The sequence below is a fragment of the Sinohyriopsis cumingii genome, chromosome 1, assembly GCF_028554795.1.
Source record: "Sinohyriopsis cumingii isolate HCF-2022 chromosome 1, ASM2855479v2, whole genome shotgun sequence".
Taxonomy (NCBI): domain Eukaryota; kingdom Metazoa; phylum Mollusca; class Bivalvia; order Unionida; family Unionidae; genus Sinohyriopsis; species Sinohyriopsis cumingii.
Genome location: NC_142961.1, coordinates 113,365,910 through 113,393,281, shown reverse-complemented (window position 1 = coordinate 113,393,281; position 27,372 = coordinate 113,365,910). Strand labels below are relative to the sequence as shown.

General features: G+C 35.8%; 1 protein-coding gene across 2 annotated transcripts in view; it reads right to left on the bottom strand.

Moving 5' to 3' along the window:
- The window catches only part of LOC149807649 (pumilio homolog 3-like), an 85,836-nt gene that overhangs the window by 32,187 nt on the left and 26,277 nt on the right, over nucleotides 1-27,372 (bottom strand). For both annotated transcript variants that reach the window (XM_089969141.1, XM_089969142.1), the window contains exons 6-12: nucleotides 25,041-25,134; nucleotides 22,408-22,474; nucleotides 17,399-17,468; nucleotides 16,152-16,256; nucleotides 13,169-13,272; nucleotides 12,034-12,109; nucleotides 4,115-4,213 (exon numbers count right to left, since the gene is read on the bottom strand). In XM_089969141.1, coding sequence (XP_089825267.1) covers nucleotides 4,115-4,213; nucleotides 12,034-12,109; nucleotides 13,169-13,272; nucleotides 16,152-16,256; nucleotides 17,399-17,468; nucleotides 22,408-22,474; nucleotides 25,041-25,134 — 615 coding nt within the window. The remainder of the gene's footprint in view (nucleotides 1-4,114; nucleotides 4,214-12,033; nucleotides 12,110-13,168; nucleotides 13,273-16,151; nucleotides 16,257-17,398; nucleotides 17,469-22,407; nucleotides 22,475-25,040; nucleotides 25,135-27,372) is intronic.

Sequence of the window (27,372 nt, the reverse complement as noted above, 5' to 3'; positions counted from 1 at the left end):
CGAGAATAGTCTACCCAAACATTCCGTCTGCATTGAGACCAGTTCCACATGGTGAGGGACTTCCTATTCCAGAACCTCCAGCAGAATATTCTCTTGATCCATCTGACGAAGACAAAGGTGAGTCGACCTGTTCTTCTCCTGGTCCATCAGCATGCAGTGATCCAGATTTTCACTGTGGTGCATCATCAACCCCACACAGAATAACACAGGAAGAACTAAATGACCTGATTCGTGATTTGGACTTATCAAAGAACAAGGCAGAATTGCTAGGATCAAGACTCCAACAATGGAATCTTCTAGAAGAAGATGTCACAATTACTGCATATCAAAAGCGCCACCAGCAATTGGAGCCTTTCTTCAGAAAGGAAAGTAATCTGATATTCTGTTCCGATATTGAGGGCCTGATGAATGCTTTAAAAATCACTCATGACCCACAAGAATGGAGACTATTTGTGGACTCTTCGAAACTGAGTCTCAAGGCTGTGCTTTTGCACAATGGAAACATTCTTCCATCTATTCCAGTAGCGTATGCTGTCCACATGAAAGAGACATACGATAACTTAAGGCAGCTACTGAATTCCATTGAGTATAACAAGTACAGCTGGCACCTCTGTGGTGATTTGAAGGTAGTTGCCCTTTTAATGGGACTGCAGCAAGGATATACAAAATACATGTGTTTCTTATGCGAGTGGGATAGCCGAGCAAGGGAAATGCACTACATGAGGAAGGAATGGACTCACAGGCAGAATGTAGCCATTGGAGAGAAGAATATCCAACACCCAGCTCTGGTTGAGGCTCAGAAAATCTTGCTACCACCCCTTCACATCAAACTAGGTTTGATGAAGAACTTCGTGAAAGCCATTGACCGGACTTTGCCAGCATTCCGATACCTGCATGAAAAATTCCCTCGACTCAGCGAAGCAAAGATTAAAGAGGGAGTTTTTGTGAGTCCTCAGATTCGAGAGCTTTTCAAAGATGACCGGTTCAACAACTTGCTGGAAGGTGACGCGAAACAAGCATGGAATGCTTTTCGCCTAGTTTCTACAAACTTCCTCGGAAATGTTAGGGCAGAAAACTATAAGGAACTAGTAGAAGACATGTTGATGAAGTATAAGAAACTTGGCTGCAATATGTCTCTAAAGATTCACTTCCTTCATTCCCATTTGGATTTCTTTCCTAGCAACTGTGGTATTGTTAGTGATGAACACGGCGAACGTTTTCATCAAGATATCGCAACAATGGAACAAAGATACCAGGGAAAATGGTCCACTACAATGCTGGCTGACTACTGCTGGACACTCCTCAGAGATGCTCCCGAACAGCTGTACAAGAGACAGGCGAAGAAATCAAAGATGTAGTCAATGACTTGATTTTTTATAGGTAGGCTATTACAGTTGACCTTTTACTATTGGAATGCATTTCGTTATGTAAACATTAATTTCTTGCAGATTACAAAAAAACTAGAGCCAATTTTGCAATTTGACTGTCATATTCGTGTTCAGCACATAAAAATTGATAAGAATTGACTAATTTTATTTCAGTAACATGACTTTTGTAAAAATTTGTTGTCCAGTGTAATGTACACAATTTAGAATGCGACATGACAATGTATTATATTTAGAATCTGACGATGTAACACTTAAGCTACAAGCAAAAGGTGCACCATAAAAGGCCAACATTAAATATAGTTAGATCAAAAGGGCTTTAAATGGAGTAACCTGTGTAGGGGAACCCAAAATAGGTAAAACTGGGCATTCATGGTTCATGATTCCTGTAAATGATAACACAGAAATTTTTAAATCCTGTGAGAACTCTTCAATAAAAACATCACATGCTAAAATTAATACCTATGTCCAAAGTGGAGTAGACATGAAAGAACATAAAACACTCATCTATATATTTTATTTCAGAATTATAGGTTACTGCATTTGTATGGGAAAATATGAACGAGTATTTCAGATGGACTACAGCATGACCTTGGGAGTACAGTATATCCGACAAAATGAGTTCATATTTTTCCATACAAAGGCAGTAACCTTTTTATTACATGCTCATTTTTCTAAGATTCAGCCAATGTGGGTATGTGAGAAAGCTTGCCAGTAGCTTCTCAAGGGTCGGTGGTTCTTTCTGGGGTTTTCCCGGGTTCTTCCTCCACCATTAATGCTGGCCGCCATGTATAGCCTATCGTGTGCTGAAAAATGGCGTTAAACCCCACAACAACAACAACAACAACATGCTCATTTTTCTTATTCTAACTAAGGCTTAATTATATAAAAAATTAAAGTAACTGAATGTACGCTATATTCCAAACTAAATACACAAGCACAGATTCATTATTAAACAACTACATTTTTAATGTGCACATAACTCTGCCCATATAAATTTGAATTTAATTCATGCACTAGAGATAACTTTTTAAAAAAAATGGTGTTTTGGTCTACTTAAAATTGAAATTAAGATTCATATTCTGACTGAATACACATTGCAACAACTTTTCCATTTGATCTGGAATAAACAGATTTTTGTATTTTTGTCGATTCTACGAAATTTCGTGATTATGAACTGGATTCACTGGTGCTACTTCTACATGAAATACATCCGACTGAAATGGTGAGTGACAAGCATGTTGACATCTGCAAGTGTGTTTCTGTTCTGTCATTGAATATTTGAAATCATAATGTGGGGAAAATATGAAGTCTTTCAATTGCAATTATCAAAAAGTTGATATCGAATTTAATGTTTATTTCATTCTGAGTGCAGTAAGGAGGATGTAATTGCACTTGGAATATAGTCAAAATTACAGTACGATTTCGAAATGTGTAATCAAGCTTGAGAACCCATGACATGGCTCATGTAATTTGGATTTGCAAGAACTAAGAAAGGAAATTCAGGATGTAAAACTGTAAGTATATTTACTGCCATTCTTATTACCAGCTAAAGAAGACAGTTTATGCCTTGTCACTTGCACGTTATTTGCAGGTACCCAGCAGTTTTATGAAATGGCATCTCCCACCTAAATCCAAAACATTGTATCAAAAAAGTTAATGCGGAATGTAGCAAAGCAGCTGGCATGTGGCAGTCCAAGAAACATCTGCTTTATGTCATTCAGAAATAGGAATCAACCAAAATGTAAACTGCCTACTATGTGAGTGACATGATTTGTTTACAAAAAGTGCTGGCCATCTGTGTCCATTGTTTGTTTATAACAGAAAGTTCCTTTATCAGCGTGCAAGTTCAGTATCATAAAATACTCAACAATTTTGACAATGCAAAGTTAACGGAGAAAAAAATGACCATATAACATGCTATACGGTTCTTGAACTATGCTGATTACAAACAGCCATAACTCTACAAAATTAAATGGAGAAAACAAAACAATTTTTTTCTCCAAGTTTAAGAGACAATGTGCACACCAAATTGCATTCAAAATATGAGGAACTGTTCCTGGGCTATTGCTTATAGCAAGTAGCATTCAAAGTTTCCATGTGAAGACAAGAATTTGCATATATGTATGTATGTATGTATATGTATGTATGTATTTATATGTATATGTGTGTGTGTGTATATATACACACACACACACACACACACACACTGGTATGTGTATGTTACTCTTACTGAGATGCATCCATATCCCAAATTTTGCAAGTGTAGGTGAATTGATGGAATAATGAAATAATGAGATGGTATTGAACTAACCAATGAACAATGAGGTTTGTGGTTATATGATTTTAATGCCATTTTTCAACACAAGATAGGTAATACATGGTGGCCTGTATGTTTTGGTAGAAGAAGAAATTAAGAAGACCCAGGGAAGATCCATTGACCCATGTGAAGCTACTGGCAAGCTGTCTGACACACCCAAAATGGTTGAGTCAAGACTTGAATCCATGCTGACGGAGGTGAGATGTGTGTGATTTCTAAAAGCATGCACCTTAGACCACTTGACCATCCATGGCTCTTGATGAAAAATAACAACAACAAGCAAAGGACTGCATCGGCAAAATGCCACCTCCCCTCTCCAGCGAAGGAATCTAAATCACTAAGATGTTAAAACTACAAAGTTTTGATTTATAATGTTATCAAAGACCTTGGATTTCAGATGAGTTCTTACCTTGGCAGCGCCATGCCAAACACAAAACATGGCTACTCTGGAACCATCTCGAGTGTGCAACATATGGATCAGACCCTCTCTTAATGCCTCAATCATCTCCTACAAAGAAACAAGAATAAAAAATATAAAAAAAAAAGAAGAAAGGAAGAACATTGATTCCCAGCTACAGACTAGAATATATACAGCAATTTATAACTCCACTCATCCTGGATAAGGACAAGTGACTTTTTCCACAAGAATGTAAATACAACTGGTAATTTTCTGGTCTTTTACCTTGCAGGAAAAGTATCCAAATGAAAATATTCAAAGAAAAATATAACATAAAAGGTTACATACTTGTAAAGCTCTACTTCCTAAAAAATACATTGCTATGAATGCAGTCTGAATATGTGAAACCACAAGGTGGCTTTTTTTTTGCTAATATAAATATTTTGTAACAAACAAATCAAGTTGATGTGCACAATTTAGAAACAGAAAAATTTACACTTTAAGATTTAATGGTGTGAATACCATCCTACTTCTATTTCAATGATTCTTGCCATTCACAAAACTAGGAAATGATTCAAAAGATATCATTCTCTATTTCAACAGCTTATGTTACCATACATACCCTGATTAGAGATAAAATCAACTTCACATAAAAAAATATGTTCATGCACTGCATGCAGTTTCAGCCAAGTTAACTTCAACTTCAACCAATCTAGCCAATCCATTCCCATATTTTGTTTATATAATAAACAGGTTAATTGCCCATCTTAGGATGGGAATAAGAGAAAGTAAACAACAAAACAAAAAGTTAAGTTTGAACATAAAAATAGAGAAGAAAAACAAAATTAAGAATGCCACCACAAGTTTCAAACTTGCAACCTCTTGTTTGTCAATTGGGACACACAGAAAGAAAGATAAATGTGGATGTTCATATATAACACGATACATTCTATACACCTAGGAAGAAAGCCAAGGATATCCGAGTTTTATGAGTGACATTAGCTCAGAATGAGAAACTGGGTGATATTCACAAAATATGACAGTTGACAGTTCTAGAGACTCGTACCTCATTGAACCAATAATCACCAAAATGATCCTGTGTTAGAAACAACAATGAAAGTCGCTAGCTACTGTGTTAGAAAAGAAACTCAATAGAAGATGAGAAAGTTTAAAAGTAGTAAGGTTCTTCAGATAAAATGCAGTTTTAAATTTGCTCTCAGTGAAAATCCCCTAGACATTTTGCTGACCATATCTTTTATTATACTGATTGTTTCTTATTAGCTCTGACATCAGAGAGATATAGAGAGACTGGCATATACAGGTCTGTTCAAAACAAGTGCAAACAATTATAAGATAAACCATATTTGTAGGACATATTCAGTCAATGAGATAGAAGTGAGGTATTTAGCTCATCTACCATGCACTGTACTTGCCTTTCTTCAAAACATTTAAAAGGGCAAGTTTACAATTTCATACCACTGTCTGATGTTGTTGTTGTTGTTGTGGGGTTTAACGCCATTTTTCAGCATACGATAGGCCATACATGGCGGCCAGTATTAATGGTGGAGGAAGAACCCGGGAAAACCTCGGAAAGAACCACCGACCCACAAGAAGCTACTGGCAAGCTTTCTCACATACCCACATTGGCTGAATCTGACACTCGAACCTGCGCAGACAGAGGTGAGATGGCAGTGATCCGTAACGGAGAGCGCTTTAGACCACTCGGGGCCCCCCCACTGTCTGATAAGAACCAGCATAAGCTGCTATATTGTTAGAATGCCAGATTGTTTTAAAGTCAGAATTTTTTTAAAATCTGGAGTTGCAAATAAATATAATTAATTTTCAATTAAAATTTTATAAGATGAAATTGTCCCTTTTTCTTCATGTGGTGTAAGAGATTATACCATAAAAACAAGACAAATCCAAATAGCTGTACAAATACAATGCCACCCAATACACTAGGATGCAAGCTATAGGAAATCACCTAGTATAGGTTATTTCACTAACATGCTATAAATCACCTAGTATAGGTTATTTCATTAACATGCTATAAATCACCTAGTATAGGTTATTTCACTAACATGCTATAATTCACCTAGTAAAGAGGTTAGGACACTAACATGCTGTAATTCACCTAGTAAAGGGGTTAGGACACTAACATGCTGTAATTCACCTAGTAAAGGGGTTAGGACACTAACATGTTGTAATTCACCTAGTAAAGGGATTAGGACACTAACATGCTGTAATTCACCTAGTAACGGGGTTAGGACACTAACATGCTGTAATTCACCTAGTAACGGGGTTAGGACACTAACATGCTGTAATTCACCTAGTATAGGTTATTTCATTAACATGCTATAAATCACCTAGTATAGGTTATTTCACTAACATGCTCTAATTCACCTAGTAAAGGGGTTAGGACACTAACATGCTGTAATTCACCTAGTAAAGGGGTTAGGACACTAACATGCTGTAATTCACCTAGTAAAGGGGTTAGGACACTAACATGCTGTAATTCACCTAGTAAAGGGATTAGGACACTAACATGCTGTAATTCACCTAGTAAAGGGGTTAGGATACTAACATGCTGTAATTCACCTAGTAAAGGGGTTAGGACACTAACATGCTGTAATTCACCTAGTATAGGTTATTTCATTAACATGCTATAAATCACCTAGTATAGGTTATTTCACTAACATGCTATAATTCACCTAGTAAAGGGGTTAGGACACTAACATGCTGTAATTCACCTAGTAAAGGGGTTAGGACACTAACATGCTGTAATTCACCTAGTAAAGGGGTTAGGACACTAACATGTTGTAATTCACCTAGTAAAGGGATAAGGACACTAACATGCTGTAATTCACCTAGTAAAGGGGTTAGGACACTAACATGCTGTAATTCACCTAGTAAAGGGGTTAGGACACTAACATGTTGTAATTCACCTAGTAAAGGGATTAGGACACTAACATGCTGTAATTCACCTAGTAAAGGGGTTAGGATACTAACATGCTGTAATTCACCTAGTAAAGGGGTTAGGACACTAACATGCTATAAATCACCTAGTATAGGTTATTTCACTAACATGCTATAATTCACCTAGTAAAGGGGTTAGGACACTAACGTGCTGTAATTCACCTAGTAAAGGGGTAAGGACACTAACATGCTGTAATTCACCTAGTAAAGGGGTTAGGACACTAACATGCTGTAATTCACCTAGTAAAGGGGTTAGGACACTAACATGTTGTAATTCACCTAGTAAAGGGATTAGGACACTAACATGCTGTAATTCACCTAGTAAAGGGGTTAGGACACTAACATTCTGTAATTCACCTAGTAAAGGGGTTAGGACACTAACATGATGGAATTCACCTAGTAAAGGGGTTAGGACACTAACATACTGTAATTCACCTAGTAAAGGGATTAGGACACTAACATGCTGTAATTCACCTAGTAAAGGGGTTAGGACACTAACATGCTGTAATTCACCTAGTAAAGGGGTTAGGACACTAACATGCTGTAATTCACCTAGTAAAGGGGTTAGGACACTAACATGCTGTAATTCACCTAGTATAGGTTATTTCATTAACATGCTATAAATCACCTGGTAGAGGTTATTTCACTAACATGCTATAAATCACCTAGTAAAGGGGTTAGGACACTAACGTGCTGTAATTCACCTAGCAAAGGGGTTAGGACACTAACATGCTGTAATTCACATAGTAAAGGGGTTAGGACACTAACATGTTGTAATTCACCTAGTAAAGGGATTAGGACACTAACATGCTGTAATTCACCTAGTAAAGGGGTTAGGACACTAACATGCTGTAATTCACCTAGTAAAGGGGTTAGGACACTAACATGATGTAATTCACCTAGTAAAGGGGTTAGGACACTAACATGTAATTCACCTAGTAAAGGGATTAGGACACTAACATGCTGTAATTCACCTAGTAAAGGGGTTAGGACACTAACATGCTGTAATTCACATAGTAAAGGGGTTAGGACACTAACATGTTGTAATTCACCTAGTAAAGGGATTAGGACACTAACATGCTGTAATTTACCTAGTAAAGGGGTTAGGACACTAACATGCTGTAATTCACCTAGTAAAGGGGTTAGGATACTAACATGCTGTAATTCACCTAGTAAAGGGGTTAGGACACTAACATGCTGTAATTCACCTAGTATAGGTTATTTCATTAACATGCTATAAATCACCTAGTATAGGTTATTTCACTAACATGCTGTAATTCACCTAGTAAAGGGGTTAGGACACTAACATGATGTAATTCACCTAGTAAAGGGGTTAGGACACTAACATGCTGTAATTCACCTAGTAAAGGGGTTAGGACACTAACATGTTGTAATTCACCTAGTAAAGGGATTAGGTCACTAACATGCTGTAATTCACCTAGTAAAGGGGTTAGGACACTAACATGCTGTAATTCACCTAGTAAAGGGGTTAGGACACTAACATGATGTAATTCACCTAGTAAAGGGGCTAGGACACTAACATGTAATTCACCTAGTAAAGGGATTAGGACACTAACATGCTGTAATTCACCTAGTAAAGGGGTTTGGACACTAACATGCTGTAATTCACATAGTAAAGGGGTTAGGACACTAACATGTTGTAATTCACCTAGTAAAGCGATTAGGACACTAACATGCTGTAATTCACCTAGTAAAGGGGTTAGGACACTAACATGCTGTAATTCACCTAGTAAAGGGGTTAGGACACTAACATGATGTAATTCACCTAGTAAAGGGGTTAGGACACTAACACATAATTCACCTAGTAAAGGGATTAGGACACTAACATGCTGTAATTCACCTAGTAAAGGGGTTAGGACACTAACATGCTGTAATTCACCTAGTAAAGGGGTTAGGACACTAACATGCTGTAACTCACCTAGTAAAGGGGTTAGGACACTAACATGCTGTAATTCACCTAGTATAGGTTATTTCATTAACATGCTATAAATCACCTAGTATAGGTTATTTCACTAACATGCTATAATTCACCTAGTAAAGGGGTTAGGACACTAACATGCTGTAATTCACCTAGTAAAGGGGTTAGGATACTAACATGCTGTAATTCACCTAGTAAAGGGGTTAGGACACTAACATGCTGTAATTCACGTAGTAAAGGGGTTAGGACACTAACATGCTGTAATTCACCTAGTAAAGGTGACAACACTAACATGCTGTAATTCACCCAGTGAAGGGGTTAGGACACTAACATGCTCTAATTCACCTAGTAAAGGGGGTTAGGACACTAACATGCTGTAATTCACCTAGTAAAGGGGTTAGGACACTAACATGCTGTAATTCACCTAGTAAAGGGGTTAGGACACTAACATGCTGCAATTCACCTAGTAAAGGGTTTAGGACACTAACATGCTGTAATTCACCTAGTAAAGGGGTTAGGACACTAACATGTTGTAATTCACCTAGTAAAGGGATAAGGACACTAACATGCTGTAATTCACCTAGTAAAGGGGTTAGGACACTAACATGCTGTAATTCACCTAGTAAAGGGGTTAGGACACTAACATGTTGTAATTCACCTAGTAAAGGGATTAGGACACTAACATGCTGTAATTCACCTAGTAAAGGGGTTAGGATACTAACATGCTGTAATTCACCTAGTAAAGGGGTTAGGACACTAACATGCTATAAATCACCTAGTATAGGTTATTTCACTAACATGCTATAATTCACCTAGTAAAGGGGTTAGGACACTAACGTGCTGTAATTCACCTAGTAAAGGGGTAAGGACACTAACATGCTGTAATTCACCTAGTAAAGGGGTTAGGACACTAACATGCTGTAATTCACCTAGTAAAGGGGTTAGGACACTAACATGTTGTAATTCACCTAGTAAAGGGATTAGGACACTAACATGCTGTAATTCACCTAGTAAAGGGGTTAGGACACTAACATGCTGTAATTCACCTAGTAAAGGGGTTAGGACACTAACATGATGTAATTCACCTAGTAAAGGGGTTAGGACACTAACATACTGTAATTCACCTAGTAAAGGGATTAGGACACTAACATGCTGTAATTCACCTAGTAAAGGGGTTAGGACACTAACATGCTGTAATTCACCTAGTAAAGGGGTTAGGACACTAACATGCTGTAATTCACCTAGTATAGGTTATTTCATTAACATGCTATAAATCACCTGGTAGAGGTTATTTCACTAACATGCTATAAATCACCTAGTAAAGGGGTTAGGACACTAACGTGCTGTAATTCACCTAGCAAAGGGGTTAGGACACTAACATGCTGTAATTCACATAGTAAAGGGGTTAGGACACTAACATGTTGTAATTCACCTAGTAAAGGGATTAGGACACTAACATGCTGTAATTCACCTAGTAAAGGGGTTAGGACACTAACATGCTGTAATTCACATAGTAAAGGGGTTAGGACACTAACATGTTGTAATTCACCTAGTAAAGGGATTAGGACACTAACATGCTGTAATTCACCTAGTAAAGGGGTTAGGACACTAACATGCTGTAATTCACCTAGTAAAGGGGTTAGGATACTAACATGCTGTAATTCACCTAGTAAAGGGGTTAGGACACTAACATGCTGTAATTCACCTAGTATAGGTTATTTCATTAACATGCTATAAATCACCTAGTATAGGTTATTTCACTAACATGCTGTAATTCACCTAGTAAAGGGGTTAGGACACTAACATGCTGTAATTCACCTAGTAAAGGGGTTAGGACACTAACATGCTGTAATTCACCTAGTAAAGGGGTTAGGACACTAACATGTTGTAATTCACCTAGTAAAGGGATTAGGTCACTAACATGCTGTAATTCACCTAGTAAAGGGGTTAGGACACTAACATGCTGTAATTCACCTAGTAAAGGGGTTAGGACACTAACATGATGTAATTCACCTAGTAAAGGGGCTAGGACACTAACATGTAATTCACCTAGTAAAGGGATTAGGACACTAACATGCTGTAATTCACCTAGTAAAGGGGTTTGGACACTAACATGCTGTAATTCACATAGTAAAGGGGTTAGGACACTAACATGTTGTAATTCACCTAGTAAAGGGATTAGGACACTAACATGCTGTAATTCACCTAGTAAAGGGGTTAGGACACTAACATGCTGTAATTCACCTAGTAAAGGGGTTAGGACACTAACATGATGTAATTCACCTAGTAAAGGGGTTAGGACACTAACACATAATTCACCTAGTAAAGGGATTAGGACACTAACATGCTGTAATTCACCTAGTAAAGGGGTTAGGACACTAACATGCTGTAATTCACCTAGTAAAGGGGTTAGGACACTAACATGCTGTAACTCACCTAGTAAAGGGGTTAGGACACTAACATGCTGTAATTCACCTAGTATAGGTTATTTCATTAACATGCTATAAATCACCTAGTATAGGTTATTTCACTAACATGCTATAATTCACCTAGTAAAGGGGTTAGGACACTAACATGCTGTAATTCACCTAGTAAAGGGGTTAGGATACTAACATGCTGTAATTCACCTAGTAAAGGGCTTAGGACACTAACATGCTGTAATTCACGTAGTAAAGGGGTTAGGACACTAACATGCTGTAATTCACCTAGTAAAGGTGACAACACTAACATGCTGTAATTCACCCAGTGAAGGGGTTAGGACACTAACATGCTCTAATTCACCTAGTAAAGGGGGTTAGGACACTAACATGCTGTAATTCACCTAGTAAAGGGGTTAGGACACTAACATGCTGTAATTCACCTAGTAAAGGGGTTAGGACACTAACATGCTGCAATTCACCTAGTAAAGGGTTTAGGACACTAACATGCTGCAATTCACCTAGTAAAGGGGTTAGGACACTAACATGCTATAAATATTACCATGCACTAAGACAAAGTTTATGAATCTCATACTTACTGCCCTCATCTTGTCCCCAGCATAAGTGAAAAACTCCAAGAACAGCCTATGGACCATAGAATGAAGAAGAATATTCCTGTCCAACAGATAAATGGATATCCATAAGGTTCATAAAAAATGACAAATCAGTAAGGTTCATAAAAAATAACAATGTTGACAAATATGACAAATTGATATCAATAAGGTTCATAAAAAATAACAATGCTGACAAGTATGACAAATTGATATCAATAAGGTTCATAAAAAATAACAATGCTGACAAGTATGACAAATTGATATCAATAAGGTTCATAAAAAATAACAATGCTGACAAGTATGACAAATTGATATCAATAAGGTTCATAAAAAATAACAATGCTGACAAGTATGACAAATTGATATCAATAAGGTTCATAAAAAATAACAATGCTGACAAGTATGACAAATTGATATCAATAAGGTTCATAAAAAATAACAATGCTGACAAGTATGACAAATTGATATCAATAAGGTTCATAAAAAATAACAATGCTGACAAGTATGACAAATTGATATCAATAAGGTTCATAAAAAATAACAATGTTGACAAATGTTTTGGTTAAAATCCTCTTTAAGTGGTGTCATCAATATTTCCCTTATAATGACTATTTCTTATTAGCACAGACACGTGAGCTTATCTAGACAGCACAGACAACTTGAATGAAGCAAAACTTAAATCAGCTTTAAACTATGATATTAGCTTCGAGCTGTTCAATTTTAAAATATATATGCCTGGGTACTCTGATTACTGACAGAGTTCATATAAAAACAATACAAAACTCTAAATGCATATATGGGTGACTGCTCCATATTAAATCCATCACAATCATACATTTTACTACTTACAACAATGAATTTATGGCGTTGCCTGTGATCAGTTCCCAAAATTATTTCTAAATACAAAATGTATGGATAAATAACTAGCCCCATTATTCTGTTAGCATTTCTTCAGAAACATAATTAGTAACAGATAAATTATGCAACACTGTACACTAAATCTTCTTTACAAAACATAACAAAAAACTGACAATTTTTAACTGCCAATAGCCACCGATATTTGAAAGTGATACCAATCATTATTTTCTGCAAGTGCAGGCAAGATAAAAGTGAATCATACTTATCAATAAGTGGCAACAGAGCCTCCTTCATGTTGCGAAGGATCATTTCCTTCTTGTCCGGCTGATTGGTCATTATTTGGTCTAAGGTCAAAATATCTGGAGTCTACAAAAAAAATGCAAATGCCACAATTAAAATTCAAGTTCTACCAGAGTGTGTGCAAGTGTGTGTGGGGGTCTGGGTACCTGAATAGTCCAAGGTGCTCATCTTTATACAGACCTGCCACCTTGAATGAAATGAAAATCAGGATGCCAAAAGAAACAAATTATAAAAAAAATCAGGATCAGTGTTTGCAACCATATATATAGTCTTTATAAAGGAATCGACATCTCTTCTGTCTTATGTTTTTTACTTAACATGAAAAATGTATGCTAGTCAAATTGTAAAAATCTATCATTTTTCTCATTTTCATCTTTTTTGGCTGATATTTAGTGTTAATTCATTTACCATACTAAATATGAGCATAAAAGATGAAAATGGAGAAATGACAGATTTTCATGGTATGATCGTAGTGCAGGGATGCAAAACCTTTTTTGGCAAAGGGCCAGATTGCATTTTCTAAGACTTCTAGAGGGCCGCAAACACGATTCTACGTGTTTTATACAACAGCGACTTGGTAAACGAAATTAAAGTTAATAAATGTTGTAATAAACTACTTCTTGATATGAAGGTTTCACATTTTATTTTTAGTAGCCCAATGGATTTCTAATTTCTTTAATATAATTACTGTTCATGGGCCAGATTTCTGTGTTGTTTTTTAAACTGCTCCGGTGGCCTAGTGGTTAGAGCGTCCGCCTGGGATGCAGGAGGTCATGGGTTCGATCCCTGGCCGAGTCATATAAAAGACTTACAAAAATGGTACTAACAGCTGCCTCGCTTGGCGCTCAGCATTAAGAGTTAGTGTTAGGACTGGTCGGCCTGGTGTCAGGATAATGTGACTGGGTGGGACATCATGCTACATGTCTGCGGTATGATGCCCCAGTATAAACCCAATTCATTTCACAAAGCAAACATTTAATGATATGTACATCAGAATCCCTCTTTGTATTTCTACATCAGTGAGTCAAATATCCCATTGGTGTTAGAACTGGAAGTCAGATTGAAGTAAAAAACACACCTTGGTGTCGGAACTGGAGATCAAATAAACAATTTGGGGATCTCTGATGCACAAATGAGAGTGAAGGGAAAAACTGTCACAGTTCGATAATTCTGAAATTAAAACTTGTTGCACTGTTTTAATTCTGAGACTGCCTGAGACAAAAAATCTAACTTTATTAATAATCTTACTGTGGTCATAGGAATGTATAGGCTACTGACTCTATTACCATTCCAATTTCTTTCCAAAAGTTCACATTATCAGAGCCTGTTGTTTTGGAGGGGGCAATTGGATAGCAGCACTCTAATATTAATTTAAAGTAATTTAGTGCAGGAAAGTTTGCAAATTACCCCTCATGAACATGTCTATTTGCATGCCATATGAATGGTTATCATTTATCACTATATTAAACATGAATTCACTGGCATAAGTGTAACCAGTCTACAGACATGATTTTGGTCTTCCATTAAAAAAGCTGAATTTTTTTTAAGGGGGTTTGGGGATCCTCCCTCTTTAGGGTCTCGAGGGGCAAAACCCCCGATCTGGGTGTCCAGTAGGCCAAAGGTCCCCAACCAAAGAAGCATTTTACACCCATAAAATACTGCTCCTGGTACAAATTATGATCATAAAAGAAACCAAAATAATCTTTTGAAAAACTAATAAACTTACCAAAAATGTTCAACGCGACTTCAATAATTTCATAATATTTATAGTCACATGAATTTGTTCTCCAATACTATTGATGCTGAAGATATTTTATGTGCATGTCAGTGTTCACATCATAATTAAATCACAATATTTTCTCAATTTTTGCAGCAAATATATTATACTTCTATCTTTTCATAACAAATCTGTAAAATAAACATCCAAGAACATCAACTATATCCAAATAATCCCACACATTCACTTGTCTTTTTCTCCAAAAAACACAACCTGTTGATATGACAGTTGAGCTCTTTTTGCAGCTTTGGCAAAGATTTCTTTAGCCTTCCTTTTTTGGCTCAATGTGCAATCGTTTCTTTTCCTTCTCAATGAGAGCCTTTTTCCTTTCAAGCTGGTGCTTGTATTGGCGGCATGCAGTGCACATATTCTGAGAGGGCTACATTAGTTCTCTCATGCAAGTAATCTTTCTTCTTGTAGTAACTGCACTTTTTCCAGATGCCATTTGAGCTTAAATTCTTTCATATGCAGCTTCTTTTGTAGGTGCTGTTCCAAACTCTTCCAAATGCAACTACCATACAGCAGAGGTCACAAAATGCCAGTCCTCTAGCATTCAGTTTTCTTATAAACTGACCAACTAAATTTCCATCAACTTTTCGCTCCAGCCATTCCCATTTCCATACATTTTTAAAACCTTTATCTAAACTTTTCATGTCATGGTCTCTCTCAACAACTCGGGACACCATATTTTGCAAGCAGGCTTCTTCTTTCCATTGCCATCAGTTTTCATTACATGGAGATTCATTTGGATGAATTTAAACCCTTGACCAATCAGAATACTCATTACATGAGTCATGTGCTAACTAATATATGGAACAATAATTTACAAGGTCATTACGGAATGAGAGCTGACAGGTCGTTTTTTAAAAACTGGATTGGAGATGATATAAAAAACATACTGTATCAAGAAAACTCATGTCTGCAGTCAAGCTAAAACATCAGTCTGTAAGTCTAATGTTCATTTATATTATGTACCTCACAGATAAAAGGCTAAATTCATAAACAGGAACCTGGTTGGTGAGATGTCTGAAATTTGCACCAATAATTTAAACACTGTGCTGTAGGTGCATGTGTCATTCATATCTAAATAGACTGTTTATAACGTTTATTGTATCATAGGTGCAACAAAACAAAAAATGCAAGCTAGAATGAACCCTGATTAGCTTACCCTAAAAAGAGCAAAACTTGGTCCATAGAAGTCCTCAAGTAAGAGCAGTCGCTGTGAAGCACTGGCATGCTCATTGTAGGCATACTCTACAACCTCTGCTGCTTCCTGAAGGAAAATATACACACAAAAAAATCAATTTCTGGCATACATACACCTCTCCATCTTCTACAGCATATCTGAAAATATTGGACATTTATACATGCCATGAATGAATTGTACATTTATTATGCCAACACAAAGGGCATATACAGAACATTATAAGAACCACACATTCTTTGCTGTGTGCAAATTTTTGCAATAGAATGAAGGAACTATTGAGCTTGAGGGTTCCAAATCTTTCTTTTTCCAAAATTCAAACCAATTATAATTGTTATTCTTACATGGTAAATAATTACACACATATCAATTATATACAAACACCAAACAAAACAGTTTTTAAACATGAAACATTATGTCCTCAAGAAGCACAGGCCATTGTGATGTTCGAGTATGGTCAAATTTGCAAATTGAACATGTCAAACCAGATAAATAGGCTTGATCAATAAGAATAAATGTCTGATAAACACAAATCATATCTTTTGGACATTAGAGAATTCCTGAGGGAGATATTATCACTGTGTCATAAACACAGATTATATCTCTTGGACATTAGACTATTCCTCAGAAAATGTTATAACTGATAGGCACAAATCATGTCTCTTGGACATCAGAGGATTCCTGATAGAAATGTTTCATACAACAGAAATCAGGTTCTGACATGTAAAAAATTATCCATATACTACAGTCTATTTAAGATGCCAAAGCAAGTTTTTTTAATCTACTACAGTCTATTGAAGATGTTAAACCCATTTTTCTGCATACAGTACAGGATGATATTTAACATTTCTAAAGGGCTTAATCTATGACATATTTTCAAAATAAGGAGCGTATCAATAAGCTTTCATATCTCACATGTGTTATTCATAAAATAGATTTGATAAGTCTGCCGAAGTCTTGATAGTGCTAAAAGGAGTCTGTCAAAAATCACTTTCTTGCTATACTGTATTGGATCAGACTCATGAGTATGAAAAAGTAGGTGACTCGGATGCAAGGCACAATAAAAGCTCCATGAAGACAATCTAGTTATGAAAATATGCTGACACTACAGTGGGGAAGCATTACTTGCAATGCAGGCAAATTCTTTCACACATGTATTATGTACAATGAAAAACTGCAACAACAACAGACTATTTTACAACTAAACTTACTGCATGTCTGACCAGTTTTCTCACATTTCCATGGAAGTTTCTGAATATAAGACTCTTCTGATGCTTTGAGCTGAAATGAAATGCAAATAATACAATTACTATTATCACTTCAAGCAATAATACAATCATCAATATCACTTCAAGCGTAATTATTTGATGACACTGTGACAATAATTCAGCTGGCCAAGACATTTTTAGGTGGCAGATATACAGCTAATATTACTGGAATATCATATTCTAACATTCAGCAGTTTTGACACGCTCTGACAAAAGAGGACCCATGCAAACAAACAATCATTTGGAAAATAAAATTCATGATCATGTACTTTCTTGTCATCACAATAAATGACAACTGCAGACAATCTCAGCAGGACATGACCATAGCTTGTAATAAGTCAGTCAGTGCTAATGTTTCTGATAGCTCAGTCAAAATTTTCTGAGTGAACCTACCTGCTGTCACATGTTTTGGCAGCCTGCCTGCTGTCACATGTTTTGGCAGCCTACCTGCTGTCACATGTTTCTGCTGTCACATGTTTTGGCAGCCTGCCTGTTGTCACATGTTTTGGCAGATCTGGATCATGGCTATTTGCTCTAATTATACTAGTAATCACAAGGAAAAAACAGTGCACAGGAGGTAAGATTATGGGAGCATAAGACTAATTATTGCAGGAAACATATGGTCTCCCACCCATGGTGATACACTGACTTATGTTATTTTATGTACAGTTGTTGACAAGACACTACTTGCAATGCTTTCCATGTAATTACCATTACACAGGAGCATACATGTATACAAGCCATAGCAATGGAAAATGAACAAAAATCTTTATATCTTTTGATGCTTTTAGATTGCTTGGAGCATTAACTATTTCAATTTTTAAAAGAAATTAAACAGACAACATTTCAGCAGTGATCATCAGTTATAGTATATCTGCATACAGCAGAATTTGTTAAACTCAGACAAATACAGTACCCATTTTTTTCTAAAATAAAAAGATGCATCAACTTTCATGACTGTACATACAACAATGTCAAAGAAACTCAACGTTTAATGCATAATGTAGTCAATGGAGTGTGAAAATAGGTCACTGAATTCCTTTGTCCTCTAAGATGAACACAATTATCAAGTTTCATGATTGTACATATCAGAGTGTCAGAAAAAAAATCTGGTATTTCACTGTAATTTTACTCCAAAACTTCTAATGACTTTGTTGCAACTCCATTTAAATACCGGTGGGAAGAGGAATTTATTCTTATTTATTTTCTTTTCCACTGGTTATACTTCATTTCAAAACATGCCCACCCCCACCAGATCAATTTAAATTGAATTTGTAACTAGCTAATCCTAATGAAAGGGTGCTGGATGCACATCCAGTTTGGCCACCCACAACATCCATCTTTAACATCTTGCTATTTCTACTTCTGAACTGATGGTTGTATCGCATGGTGTTTTTACTGAATGATTTCTTATGATGGTTGGTCTGAAAAGAAAAGGTGCTGCTCAGACATATAATATGGCCACCACAGCATGGGTTTATTATCAGGTATTGACTTGTCATCAAACATGGGTTTATCAAAGGATGGGCTTATAATTAATCGTGTTATAAGGTATGGGCTTATCATCAAGCATGAGTTTATCATTAGGCATGGCCTAATCATCAAGAATGGGTTTGTAATCAGGCAGGCTTATCATTAGGGATGGATCTATTATTAGGTATTGACTTGTCATCAAACAGGGCTTATCATGGAGCATGGGCTCATCATCAAGCAGGGGGTTATCGTCAAGCAGGGATTTGTCATCAGGCTTGATATTATCATTAGGCACGTGTTTATCATCAATAACAGATTTATCATCAAAAAAGGGCATGGGCATATCATTAATGATGAGTTTGTCATAAAGTATGGGCATATCATTAATGATGAGTTTGTCATAAGCAGGGATCGTCCTGGGCTTCGCCAATGTCGCAAATTGCGATTTTTTTTCCTTATTGGTGACAAAAATATCCCATCTGGCGATTTTTTTGGCGACATACTTTTTGGTTATTTAATTTGTACATACAATCAATGATTTGGACTGGATAAATTAAAAGGCAGAACGAAAGGAAGCCACAAACTTGACTAAGCAATGCATTGGAATCAATCTGTTACACAAACGATCCTTTGTTCTTATTGACAACCCGATCTTTACAGTGCATTGTTACATCATAATCTGCTTATGCTGACATCTGGGCTGAGTACTGTATGCTGCGATACAGTCAATCATGCTACCGCACTATACCTACAACTGACCGACTTCTGAAGACGCGAATAGAACAGATACAATTAATTGTATGGCTAATCCTTCTGGTTTTTTTTTATACATATACCAGTACAATAGTTTTGCTGAACCTTCATAGAAAACTGATAAGCTTTGAAGTACCGACTACTGTGTATAAATACAAAGCAAATGGAAAAAATCTAAATCACAATTACATCTGTCGCCAGTGCGGCATTTTGCTCATTGATCTTTTCCTTTTGCCATCAGTCCTGATTTACGGCTGCAGAGACTTAAACTCCGCAACAAGAAATAGCAAAAAAGAACAGTTTTGCATAATTAATAATAATTATTTATTTCTCAAAATACAGGAGTGAAAGAATCCCTAACTTGGGTGTGAATTTATGCTTATATATACGGTCCAATATTGCCAGGTGTAGACTCGTGTAAGTTTCATTCGTGGGAATGGAGATCCTATTTTTCTTGTCGAGAAAATTTATACAGCATTCAGTGATCATTCTTGGGATTTAGGAAGCAATTCGCTACAAGCTTTATGAAGCTAGCCATGGGGGTGGGGGGCTGCTGAGAGACTACTGGTGTCACCTGTCAGCACTGAGGACTGTGAACGTGGATTCAGTAAGATGAACCTCATAAAAACTGACATCAGAAATAAGCTCTGCATCTCATCTCTCGAGAATTTAATGAGAATCAGCATGTACAGATGTGAAAAATTAGACTTTGAAACTGCATTCAACAAGTGGGCAGCCCTAAAATCGCGACGGATCTTCATGTAACACTTTGTAACATTTTGTTAATGCTTGTTGTAATTAAAGTATTAACTAATCCATCTTTTGTAATTTTCATTGCCTGTTACATTAATAGACTAAATTAACACTTGGAAAAATGTACACTACTTTTTTTGGCGACACTTTTTGAAAATTGGCGACAAAATATTGAGGTTGGCGATTTTTTTGGCGACAGCTTTTTAAAAGCCAGGACCATCCCTGCATAAGGTATGGGCATATCATTAATGATGAGTTTGTCATAAGGTATGGGCATATCATTAATGATGAGTTTGTCATAAGGTATGGGCATATCATTAATGATGAGTCTGTCATAAGGTATGGGCATATCATTAATGATGAGTTTGTCATAAGGTATGGGCATATCATTAATGATGAGTTTGTCATAAGGTATGGGCATATCATTAATGATGAGTTTGTCATAAGGTATGGGCATATCATCAGGCACTTGTCATCTAGCAAAGGCTTATCATTAGGCATGGGTATTCAGTGTATATTGTGAAATCAAGCTATAAGGGCTATTCCATTTAAACATATATCACACACAGGGAAGGCACTTTTTATAAAATATAAGCCAGCGTATTCTGATTACTCAGGGAGTTCATCTGAAAATAATACCAAGTTCAACACTGCATCTATGGGTGAGACTACTTCACATAAAAAGTGCATTCCCTGGGTCACAAGTATATTTTACTGGAACAGCCCTAAGTACTCACGAGGAGATCAAGTGAACATTTTTAAAGAGACTGTGTGAAGAGAAAAGCATTATCACTTATAATTACAAATCACACATCATACACCTGTTTCAGGTGTCATTTCATTTTCAATTTTTATTTTCATTCCATGCACAATTTTTTATAACCACTGATCATTCCCGCTCCACAATTCTCTCTTGCTTTCTTCAATATTTTTGCACTGTAACTTTCTTGCATATTAACAAAGTTTTTGTTAATTAGAATGGGGCCCCAAATGGCTGAGTGGTCTAAAGCACTCACTGTTACGGATCACTGCCATCTCAACTCTGTCTGCATGTGTTCGAGTCTCGGGCTTGGCTAATGTGGATATGTGAGAAAGCTTGCCGGTACCTTCTCATGGATCAGTGTTTTTTCCCGGGTTCTTTCTCCACCATTAATATTGGCTGCCATGTATAGCCTATCTTGTGCTGAAAAATGGCATTAAACCCTACAACAACAACAGCAACAACTACATAGAAGAGAACTGTGGCAGCCTCAGAATCCAGACACCCTTAAATTGAGCCAATAATATGAGTTTTAATTGAAGTGAAAGGAGCAAACAATGCAACCAGGATTCTGACTGCACAAACATGGCATAGGTAACAAATTTTGAATTTGAGTTCTCTCCCATGGGAGGAAAAGATTAAAGAAACAGACATCCTAACAAGCTTTGAAGTAAAAAGGAAAGAACATGTCCCAGTAAAAGGCTTGCAAACCTTGTCTATGGAGTTTTTACTGATCCCCAAGGGGAAAAAACTTCTCCCACTGGGTTCTATTATCTTAATAGGAAAGGTAATTTAAATAGAGGATGCTGCTCCCACTAAGAGAGATACAGACGATCTATAGAGAATTCAAGATAGTTCCTTGATAGAAAAAATGGAATCCAAACTTAACATCACAGGCTATGAACATACTCATTATGCTTACATGGTCTATCCTTGTATCATAAATGTGGATGAGAAACAATTCCAAAACTGTACTATTGTTTGGGATTTGAAGTGAAATTTATACATCTGATGCACTTACCAACATCCGTGTTTCAAATGTGGGCAAATATGACATACTTGGACTGAGTGCAGCTCAGTCATCATAAACAAATAGGACACTCAAGCTGGTTATAAATGTAAAAAAGACAATACTCACACCGATACAAGACTGGGGGAGAGGATCATGAGAAAAAAAAGTGAATTTAACTACATATCCAGCTGGTTTACTCACCCATACATTAACATCTTCTTCACCAAGAACTTAGCATACTTAGACTTGCTCATGATGCAAATATCATCTAAAAAGAGAAAATTTAAATCAAGAAAGTATATCCATATGATATACAGACCTAAACAACACAATATTTAAAGTGTGTAATGGGTGCATAATACAAGCAAAATCTACTTGATCTGATAGTAATAGTGTAATGGGGTGTAGATGTGTAATGGCTATTTAATACAATGGCATACAAGAAAAATATGATAGTAATAGTGTAATGGGGTGTAGATGTGTGTAATGACTATTTAATACAATGGCATATAAGAAAAATATGATAGTAATAGTGTAATGGGGTGTACATGTGTAATGGCTATTTAATACAATGGCATACAAGAAAAATATGATAGTAATAGTATAATGGGGTGTACATGTGTAATGGCTATTTAATACAATGGCATACAAGAAAAATATAGTAATAGTGTAATGGGGTGTAATATGTGTAATGGCTATTTAATACAATGGCATACAAGAAAAATATGATAGCAATAGTGTAATGGGGTGTACATGTGTAATAGCTATTTAATACAATGGCATACAAGAAAAATATGATAGTAATAGTGTAATGCGGTGTAGTTGTGTAATGGCTATTTACCATAATTACTGTATATCTTGGGACAACTTATTTGTTGGGGCACCATAAATTAATTTTTAAAGTAATATTTTGTACACTATGTTCTGGACACATCGCTTTTTTGAGTCATAAGTTGTGGGACACATTTAAATCATTCAAAAACATGTCGGAAAGTGCACTAAAAATGTAAATTATTTTTTTTTATTATAAAACTGTACTCGAGATAAAACTCTTTAATCCACTGTGGCTTTGTTTCTCATCAATCCAACCCTTCTCCTACACATGTATGATCCATCCTTTCGGTGCATAAATATTTTTTAGCTTCCTCATATCACAAAAAATTATCATCGGAGGCAACAGATCTCCTGAAGCAGGAAAAGTCAGATTTAAAAAACATCTTTACCATCCGTGCTAATTCTCACACTTTAAAGCCCAATATTATCAACAGTCCATCCAGGAATGAGATCAAAGCACACTGGAATTTCATCTATGTTAATGATCATATTGTCAGTGAAACCATCATCTTCTCTTCTGGCCTTCACAAATTCATTGAATGATTTTATTCTCTCCAACTCTTCTGGGCATTGCTGGGCCATCTATGTCCTTACACGAAGCACTATATTGTGTCACTTTAGAGATTGTTCCATTCTTTCAATTTATTTTAAAAATTCCAATGAATACCGGTAAAATGGAACCAAAGTTGGCTTCCCTATGTTGACTGTCTTTGAATATATATATAAAATAATTGGCACTCTTAAAAGAATCCAAAGTTGGATTGCTTTGTAATAAAATAAACTTTGTATTTGTTATCTTGGTACTTGTTTTCTTGTCAGTTAAGTTCAAACAATGAGTTTTTGCTTGCTACCAGTTGTGTTTATTCACTACCTGGGCTTCTATTTGCTTGGCATCTGTAGTCACAATTACTACAAATGGTGAATGATGTCTGCAGGTAAATAGTATACACAACAATAACTTGCTTTAATAATACTTTTTGTAACCCATGCTAGCAAAAAGATAAACATGATTAATTTCTCTATATTCATATCAATGAAGAATGTGTACTGTGTTATCAGACATAAGCAATACTCACTACAGCATGGATGCCTTATCTACATAAACTGTGTTTTCGTGAATATTTTTTTCTTAAATGCATGTGATGTAAAAAAAATAAGCGGAAAAATGATAACACTACAAGGTAAGTTTTTTTCGTGTTATTATCAAATAAGTGTTTAGTTTATCTATTTTATTGCAAAGAGAAGTGGGGGTGGACTGGGGGCAAATTCAACACGAACTTGTTTTCTTTCTTAACTCTTGGGACATATGACCTAGGTAAAAAAAAAGTTTCACTCTAAGTTCCGGGACAGGAAAAAATTAATTATTTTATCATGTTCCAATATATATAGTAAATATGGCAATACAAAGGTACATAATACAAGCAAAACCTACTTGATCTGATAGTAACAGTGTAAAAGGGTGTATATGTAATGGGTATTTAACACAAGGCACAAAATACAAGCAAAATCTATTTGATTTGATAAAGAGAATGTAAGAGGGCGTAGGTGTATAATGGGTATTTAATACAAGCAAAATTCACTTGAGTAAGAGAACAAGTGTAATGGGGTGTAGATGTGTAATGAGGCCATGATACAGGCTACACTCCCTTATTATGATGTTGTCAGTGGGAGTCAAGGAGAACACTGCCTTATCACTTTCATGTAAATAAAAATAAAGAGGAATTACAAGTGTATGAATTACCTTAACTGTAAACATGTTCAGCCCATTACTGGACTTCCTCTTTTCTTGCTGGTTCTACACTAACTCCACATCCACCCCCCCCCATCTCCGGTGACTTTCTGGAGCCTGAGGGCCAAGGACTTTTAATGTTAAAAGTCAATAAACAATTGCATTTCAAGAGCTTTCCCTTTAGCAATGAAATAATTACATTTTGAACATGCCCTTAAGTTTATATATTGTATCTCATCTACATGCAGGTGCACAAAAACATTATTATTACCTTTTAATTCTTCAAACACATGTTCCCTCTGCTCTGGAGTCCCATGCTGGATAAGACACTGCACAACTCTCGCTGTATCATGCGCAAAGCAAAACTGAGAGAGGAAAACATTAGATTATGAGAAAGGAGTGCTAAATTGGCTTAATATGCTTTTGCATTTTTTCCACCTCAAAATTAAAGATGTAAATGAATAATTTTACAACCAGTTAAACATTTTCAAAAACATTCTGTCAGTACACTGGTGTCTGAACTAAGAATTTATATGTTCATACATTTTCTATGTGAATTTGCAGTTTTGCAACTGTGGTAAACTATTATTTTCATGACATTAAAACATACCAATTTAGCAAGACAAATTACTTGAAGAAAAAAAAGGTTATTCAAACTGACCTGGGGATGAAACTATTCGTGGATGTACTGACACATAAAAACTTGTGACATTTTGTTACTAAAGGCGGAGAATCTATACAAAATAACATTTCCTTTTTAAAGTTACTTGAAATGGTGATGAATAATTTTTCAGTTTTCCACTGTATTTTTTATGTGTAATGGTATGTATTGTACTGCCAGTTGCATTAATACAATACACATCAATACGTGTCTAATAATGTTAGTACTAAGCCATGCAATTTGCATAAGACCGTTGAACAATATGATGCTAAAATGACCTGGAATAAAGAGAATGATACTAACAAAGCACTTCATAAGCAGCATACTTGCACATTTTATGCAAATAAACTGACTATAAGCAAATCAAGAATGCAGTGCTGTGGAAATCTAAAAGAAAATTCACCTGTCCTCGGATGAGTGAACAGTAAAAATTCACATGTCTAAATGTAAAAAGCTATTATGCAAATTATTTCTTTTTGTGTAATTGTCAAAATTAAAGAAGAAAAAATGAGCTTTTAAATATCTTCCAAATGTAAATGATTTCATGCTGATATGTTAAGTACAAAAAGACTTGCCAAAGTAGTACTAGAGCTTTATTACAATCGAGTCCAGACAGACTTATTGAAGTAAAATTACAGATTTGTTTCGCAAAGTAAAAAAAAAAAAATTAGCACAACTGCTTTATTCCTCAAGAGTCCAGACAGACTTGCCAAATTAGCACTAATGAGATGCTGCCATGATTTTATCAGAAGTGTATGGAAAGCTCCTCCTTGTCATCTCCTTCTTCCTGCTTCACTCTGTTAGAACTCTACTGAAATCAAAATCTTTTAAATATGTTGCTCCTAGCATTAATCTGTTAACTGTTTCTGATCTTAATCTGTGTATGAACATTGTTCTATGCTGAGCTCTCCCTTTCAAAGTCTGCTGTCTGAAGGTACAAATACATAACTAGCTTAGCCAGCTTAAACAAGTTGGGAAACTGTTCTTTATGGTTGGTATTTACAATTTTCCACAGCTCACAGGTATTGTCTTTTGAATACTTCTGCTATAAAATGTGAGTTTTCACTAACATAAGCTCTATCAATGTTTCACTGTCTTAAACCAGTGTTTTGCTAACTATTATGCTTTGTAACTGCTCCAGAATGGTCTATTAGGGTTTTAAGTTCATCAATGCCACAGTGTCTATTTTAAGACATATTCTGATCATATAAATATCTTTCCTTTTTAATTTCCTTTTAGATTCTCATTTAGTTAATTTATATGAAACATTATAAGGCTATATAGTTTTATAGAACAAGTTTCAGCATGGTATGTTTTATTTAGAAAAGAAATAAAAACTGCATTCTACTTTTAAATTGTCTGTATTTTAATTAGGCTTGGTATTCTGCCTTTTCTAAATTTAATTTTAACATACTTAAAGATGGGTTGACCTGCATGCAGTCTGTTTTTGTCAATCCAGCATGTACACTGGACTCATATTCAACATCATTTTCGGGTTCAAAATAACTGCATCTATATTAACACTTTCCCAGCTCCAATAATCTGATATAGTTCATAACTTTAAAAATCAGTTGTCATCTTCACAAACATCAGTCTGGTTTTTCCAAATGAAACTGTCTGCAGTTGAACCTAGATAGGAATCAGTCATTTTGGTGTTCTAGGTAGCCTGTATTTTAAACACACATTTGTAAAACTCCCTTACGCAAGGTTCAAATTATTATGGAATACTTGTTCCAGACGCAATATGATAAGCTGAATGATACATCCACAAGCAGTAATGAAAAATACTTTAAGGGTTAATAGTAAAATATAAAAAATTGTATACTGTACAGAGTACATTTTGATAAGCACATAAATGCTGTACAAATTTAAAAAAACATCTGCCTATTACCCACTGATCCTAATGATCCATTACCTGATCAAAGGGAAATTGTATTAGTTG